The following is a 7,553-nucleotide window of genomic DNA, read 5'->3' as shown; positions in this document are numbered from 1 at the left end:
AGGCCGATCCTGACGAGGGCCGTACCCACAGCCAGGGTGAGTCCCTCGGGCGGCGCGCCGCGTGCTCCACGTCTTTTACCGTGGAACATCACGGCCTCGGTCTTGCCGAGTGCCACCTCGAGGCCCAGGCTGCGGATAGAGTCGACTATCGCTCCCGGTGCCACTCGCCCCCTGGCGAGGGCCTCCCCCCAATAAGGTATTGATACACCTAGACACCGAAAACTACGGAGCGCACTGCCTGGACGTCGTCATCGGCGACCTGGGACACGTGGACGTCGAGTTCAAGGCGCACTGCCTGGACGTTGTCATCGGCGACCTGGGATACGTGGACATCCAGTTCAAGGTATTAATACACCTAGACTTATTCAAACTTGGCGCGAGACGCTACGTGAGATACGCGACAGCAGCGCCAATGCCACGTTGTGGCAGAAAAGCGAGATGGATTTTGGCCTGGTTGATAACGACGACGACGACCACGATGACGACGTTTCTTAATAAAAATTACGTGAAAATTCAGAAAAATTCAAACTCCTGGACTTTGCATTGCAATATCTCTACTCATGGGGCACGTAGGAGAAAAGTAAAAATACTTTTATTATGCAAATCGTACCCAAGCTATCGATTAAGCGCAGTCTCAACTTCGTCGGAACAGCCGTTCTTGAGATTCAAAATTCTGAGAGCCCGTCAACTCGTGTACTCGCGTAAACTTACACGGTCAGTCTCGCGCGCGCGGTACTAGCTGCGCTTACACTTGGCGCGAGACACTAACGTGTCTCGTGATATTTTGTTACCGCATACGGCACAACAAGAGCTTTTCAAAATACTATAATAAAATATTTGGATGTACAAGGCTTCCGTTTCTCCGTCGCGATAATAGTCGACACGTTGACAGTAAGCGAACGAAATAAAGGGAGTGTTAGAGTTCAGTTGAAAGGGAGAAAGGAGAGGATGCGTGGTGTGGAGAGAGTAGAGGTGAGCGAGTGAGTGAGATAATCAGGAGGGAGTGGAAAGGAAGGCAGAAAAGGGAAAAGAGCTAAGTAAGAGTTAGACGGTGACGGTAACAGTTATGCATAGACGAAAAGAAGGCTAGAGGCGGCAGAGGGTAGTGAGAGGGAAGCGTAGACATCGCACGGACGAGGGCGACACTGGCGCCAGCGGTGGAATTGAAGGGAGTAGCGACGGGGATAAATCAAAGAAGGGGGAAGCAAAAGGAGGGAGAGGTTGAAAATTGAGGTAGTGATGGAGGGAAAGGATGGGAGCTGGGAAAGAATGAAGGAAAGAGATATTAAGAAGCATAGGAAACTTTGAGGAATTATCGAAAAGGAAGAAGGAAGAGCTGGAGAAAAGTTGGGAAGAGGAAGAAATATTCAGGAGGAGTAAAGAGATATGGAGATCACCAGTTAAAAATGAAGGAATGGAAAGAATGACGAAAGAGATTAAAGATAGAGGGACATGAAGGAGCAGGGGAGGAGACTGGAGGAGAAGTTGGAGGATATAAGAAGGGAGTATAAAGAACAGGCAAAGGAAGGGAGAGAGGAGAGGCTAGGTTTAAGAAAAGAGATAGATAGAATTGAGAAAAGAGTGGAGGGACTGGAGGAGGAAAAAGGAAAGGAAAGAACAATAGAAGGGGAGGAGAGGAATGCGGAGAATGAGGATATGAAAAGAAGGATAAAAGAGTTATACAGAAGGTTGGAGTTAAAGAGAGGGAGGAAAGAAAAGGGAACATAATAATTAGAGAGCTGAAGGTAGAGGAGGGAAAAGGCGGAGAACCTGATGGAGGAGATTAGAGTAATGGTGAATATTGTAGAGATTAAAAGGATAAAAGATTAAGAGGGCAGGGAAAAAGGAAGAGAAATGGTATAGGTGAAATAGGGAGATGAGGTGCAGAGAGGGGAAGTGTTGGAAAAGAAAGGGAAGCTGAGAGGAAGAAAATAGAGGATAGAAAAGGACATGACATGGAGGGAGAGAAAGATAAAATGGATATTGGAGAAAATAGCGAAAAAGGAAGAAAAAGAGGGAAGGAGGGTATTGGTAAGGTATGGGAGGATCAGAATGGGAAGTATATGGTGAAAATGGGACGAAGAGGAAGAGGTTTTCAGGGACGGCAAAGGAAATGTGAGGAAAATTTTAAGAAAGGGAGAAGAAGAGGGGAAGGAAATGAAAGTGGGGAAATATGGAGAGAGGTGGAAAGAGTAGGGAAGAAAAAGGGAAAGGATTGGGAATGAATTTCTGGAACGTGGTAGGGTTGAGTAACAAGGATGAGGAGTTTTGAAAGGGTTTGAAAGAATGGCAGGTAGTGCTGATGGAGACGTAGATGGAGGAGAGGGGATGGAAGAGAATAAGAAGAAGGCTGCCGACGGGATACATATGGGGAGTGCAGTGGGCATGAAGGATAAACAAGAAAGGGAGAGCGGCGGGGGGGGGGGGGTGATGATGAAAATTAGGAAAAAGATGTTGAAAAAGGGACATCCATTTTATGTTCATTTTATGTTCGCACGTCCATAGCCGTAATATGGACGTCCATAGGATATCCAATTTTGGACATCCGTCAATGACCCGTATTTTGACGTACATATGTTCGATATTGGACATTAAAGTTGCGCGAGTATTTGTTATTTATTTTAACCGCGCTTCCACCAGCCATTCACCTGGAAGCGCTTTTGTGCATGCTCGCGTTTTCTAAATAAAGAAGAACGGGTATTAATTATCGATCAGTGCAAATAATATTTTCTGAACGTTTTATGTGTTAAAAGCAGAGAAGCCTTCAATTGCGCACAGTATAAGTGGACACGATGCAATTGCGCACAGTGCTATTGGACACATAATGTTACGTATAGTTCTTTTGCGCACCGTTCAATTGGACACCGTTGCTTTTGGACACAGGGTAATCAAAATATAATTTAAAATACAGATACACACGTATGCATGTAGAGCCTTATTCGGACTGTTTGCTAATTTATGAATAATAATTTTTTTCTAAATCAGCGTTCTCAGACAGCACCTGATATCCCATGGATATCCGTTTCGTGTCCATTTCATGTCGGAATATCCGTGGACTTTATAAAACATCCATAAGATGTCCATTTGTGGACACACTATGAATATCCCAAAATGGACATGTTTGAATGTACTCATTTGGACCATTAACGGATGTGTCTCCATACGCCATATTGTATACGTCATTTCTAATAGCGCCGTGGACATAGGAATAGCGCTGATGTCGCTCTCTTTCGTTCCACGGCGATAAAACGTGACGGTACCAACACGCGATTTTAATCTAAGGTAATCTTTCATTTATTTGCAATATTCCTATAAAATAACCCAATATATAGTTTGTAAAGATAAGTGCACACACAATTTTCATAATATTTTTAGTATTTCTATCGTACTTAATGAGAAAACCGTTTCACAAGGTTTTCAGGTTATACGTACATTTACAAAGTCGCTTAACGGCTCGTCTAGACGACAAGGCGTAAAGCGCGGTGCAAGAGTGCGAGCACAGGCGCAAGAGGATTTTTCCCGTTCGTAGGGTCGTGGTGCAGCGGCGCAAGCGAAATAAACTAATTTTATTTCCAACGCCTACGCCTGAGCTCTTGCGCCGTGCCTTACGCCTTGTCGTGTAGACGAGGCTTAAGAAATATAACAATGTAATAAATTCTCACCTCGAGGATATGAATATATCATGAATCTTTCCCTTGAATATTGAATTGCCGTTGTTGTGTGTTGTGTGCAATTGAATGAAAATTGAAGTGCTAAAGATATTAAACTTGTTTGCGGACATGTCTAGGCATGTTTAAAGAGTTTACGCTAAAAGAAGAGATTCACGATCGAGTCTCAGCATTTTGAAGCACACGCATTTATTCTCATCCTCATTAAATTGTTTTTTTGCAACAGCGTTGTCGCAAAACCTGCCACGGTGGACATTTACATTGGCTTGGTACAGATTAACAGAATCCGTTTCGTCTTTGTGTATGTATATGACGATCCGAACATATACGAGTACATCAGAGGGTAAATTCTCTCGTACATAATACTGTGAGTATGTTTTTGTCATATCTGCAATTATTTATCCGTATGTGCAAAATAAGTGCTAAAATCTGTTTTTCTTGTTAGATTCACACTTACAATCTCAGATTCACAATTATAATCTCCAAATTGCATAAGAAAAATGTTGGTATAGTTTAATATTTATTTGATATCTAAATTTTATTAACTTCATTACACAATAAATAACGTAATTATTATACATTATGTACAATAAAAGAGGTTCATTGAAACGAAGAAGTGGGTATAGAAAAGCAGCTAAAAAAGCAAATTTGGCTATTGCCTTAAGTAATTTTTATGAACAAAATTCTGTTGCCACTAATTCAATTAACACAGTAAATGATTTAGACTTTCATACTGTAGCATCGACTTCTTCCAATACTTGTGTTAATACATACACTGATGTATCTAATTCATCTAGTGTATGTGACAATGAGTTTTTAAATTCATCTGATAATATGTGTGACAATGAATTTTCACATGACTCTGAAATATCTGATGAGGTTTCAAATAATAATTTTTCAACTAGTTTCTATCTAAATAGTTCTGAAGAGAATTGTTTAGATGAGAATATTGATTTAAATACCAACATACGTAGCATAAACAATGATATATTTACTAATAAATCACAGTTTGACATTGTTTTAAATTTAAAGAAATGGGCATTGAAACATAATATTGATCATTTAGCTATTAACAACTTATTAAGTATTTTGAAACAAGATTATCCCGAACTTCCTTTAGATGCTAGAACTTTATTAACAACTCCCAGGCAAATTAAAATGAAAAATGTGAAGCCTGGCTGTTCGCGATTCTCGTTAGGAGAGCTCGCTGGACCGCTGCGGATGGAAGCAGGGCTGAGAGGACTTTGCGTAGAGAGGCTCCGGGAACGGATGCATGCGTTAGAGGGTAGAAAATCACGTGATCGTAACTCAGTTCGTGTTGAGTAAAATACCGTGGTCTGTTTAATAAATGTAAAAAGCTTACAGTTGAGCAGTCTATGAGTTAACGGGGATGATCAGTCTCTTAGTCACTTGCACGGGTCGATTATATTAATCGATAGCCGGCCTCATGAATGTGGATGCCCGTGAGCCGTGTCCACGCGGCGCCGGCGTGCGATGCGTGGTGAGCTTGAGCTGCCGGTGATGCTGTATCCGTGGTCCTGGATGATTCGCACTGATAAGAGTTCACTTCGTATTCACACTGAGTCAGTTCTCGGATGAGAAAATGAGAAAGTCCACAAAAGAGCACTTGAGAACTATCCGCACTTCAAGACGCGTGTACTACGTACGGTCGCTATGAGACAAAGAGCCCCGGTAACGTACGTGAAGTCGCGCGGTCGCCTCGCGTCGCGATCGGGCATGCGCGAGCAGCGCTCATGCGGCGCTGCACGATCTGACCCGGCTGATGCTGCCATCACGCCGGGGATGAAATAAACGAGATTCAAATTAATCTCGAACACTGGCATATATTATCATTTTGGCTTGCAGTGCATTATAAACCTAATGTTAAAAACCTATAATTGTTTAACTTCAAATTGTATAGAAATTTTGATCAATATTGATGGTTTACCGATTGCTAAAAGTAAAAATAGTCAGGTTTATCCTATATTATGCAGTATATTTACCACTTCGAATGTTGAATTAGTTGGTATTTATTATGGAAATGAAAAACCAAATGATGCAAATGAATTTTTAACAGATTTAGTTGATGACATAAATAATCTAATTTCTAATGGTATATATTATAACACAAAATTATATTCATTAAAATTAAAAGCATTTATTTGTGATGCACCTGCAAAATCATTTATTACGTATACTAAAGGTCATTCAGGATATTACTCATGTACAAAATGTTGTGAACGAGGAACAATATATTAATGATCGTGTTTGCTTTCCCAATATTGATAACTTGACTTTGCGTTGTGATAATGAATTTAGATCTAAGCATCAGGAAAATCATCATATAGGTACTTCAATATTGGAATCTATTTCAAATATCGATATGATACGTGACTTTCCCTTAGGTTATATGCATTTAATTTGTTTGGGAGTTGTTAAAAAATTGCTTATGTTTTGGGTTTATGGAAAGCCATCAACAAAATTATCATTCAATCAAACATCTAATATTTCAAAGTCATTACTTAATCTAGCAAATAATATAACTAAAGAATTTAATCGTAAACCTCGTGACCTCAATGAGGTAAAACGATGGAAGGCAACAGAATTTCGACAATTCCTTTTATATACAGGTCCTATAGTTCTGAAATCTATTATCAGTCATGATAGATACATAAATTTTCTATCTCTACATATAGCCACTTCCATTTTATGCAAACCAAATTACAAAAATTATATAATTTATGCAAAATCTCTCATGCAATATTTTGTACAGACATTTATCATTTTATATGTTCAGAGTCATGTTTCTCATAACATACATAATTTATTACACATTTGTGATGATGTCGCAAGGTTTGGAATATTAGATCAATTTAGTGCTTACAAATTTGAAAATTATTTACAGTCCATAAAGAAATTGATAAGAAAACCTGAAAAACCACTACAACAAATAGTTCGCCGTAAATATGAATTAGATAACAGTGTTCCGTTGGGTGACAATCAATTGCATTCTGTGCCAACTCTAAAGAAACAACATAGCATGGGACCAATAATTAATAACATATCTTTTCTTGCTCAATATAAGGAAATACATTTAAATACATTTGTATTAAGAATAACTGAACCAGACAATTACTGTTTTACAGTAAATAATAAAGTAATAAATTTAAAAAATATTGTATCTACCACTGAAGCTGTATTATTAATTGCCCAAGAATTTTTATTACTTGAAGATTTTTATACAAAGCCTTGCAAATCATCGTCTTTAGGTATATATGTTGTTAAAAATTTAGGGCCACTTTCAGTATGGCGTCTTGATCAAATGTTTTAAAGATACACATGTAATATTTCCATTACTACACTCAAAATGAGAAGCATAATATTATAGAATTTGATTGAATATTTAATTCAGTGGCCTTTTTAAATGAACCTCTAAATCTTTATTGTTTTTTAATGGATTTGTAACATTGTTATACAGTTTGTGAGAATTATATCTGTGAATATTTTATACCTCGTGAAAAATGGAGAAAACATGGACAGTTGTGAGATTCGAAGATGAAAATGTAGTGGAAGCAGTGCCAACATCTTGGATAGTTAATAACACATGTTATTGGCCACGGTACACGTTAGAAAAAATACTTAAAGCCATTAAAGATCATGTTAATTTTGATCCTTCATGGACAAGTTATAAAATATATGTCTTTAAAAACAGTACCTCCGGTAAGAAACCAAATGTGTTATGGAATACATATTATAGTTGCGTTATATTTAACAATTCCTTTGATAAACTATTTACTTTTTCGGAAGGGGTAAAGATGGCGAGGAGGAAAGACGTACAGTGAGAAGGCGGAGTGAAAAAGGTAGTGAAAGGAAAGGTTGGAGAGG

The 7,553-nt window shown here is 38.8% G+C and overlaps 1 protein-coding gene across 1 annotated transcript in view; it reads left to right on the top strand.

Annotated features, from left to right (window-relative positions):
• Positions 1-1,452: 1,452 nt before the first annotated feature.
• The window catches only part of LOC105556412 (rab GTPase-activating protein 1-like), a gene marked incomplete at its 3' end in the record, with an annotated part of 12,134 nt that continues 6,033 nt past the window's right edge, over positions 1,453-7,553 (top strand). Inside the window, exon 1 of the mRNA XM_012003502.1 lies at positions 1,453-1,688. Coding sequence (XP_011858892.1) covers positions 1,453-1,688 — 236 coding nt within the window. The remainder of the gene's footprint in view (positions 1,689-7,553) is intronic.

This window comes from Vollenhovia emeryi, unplaced genomic scaffold (genome assembly GCF_000949405.1).
Source record: "Vollenhovia emeryi isolate VEMERY1.0 unplaced genomic scaffold, V.emery_V1.0 DF940049.1, whole genome shotgun sequence".
NCBI lineage: Eukaryota > Metazoa > Arthropoda > Insecta > Hymenoptera > Formicidae > Vollenhovia > Vollenhovia emeryi.
The sequence above is the reverse complement of the archived record's forward strand: the minus strand, read 5'-3'. Positions and strand labels throughout refer to the sequence as shown.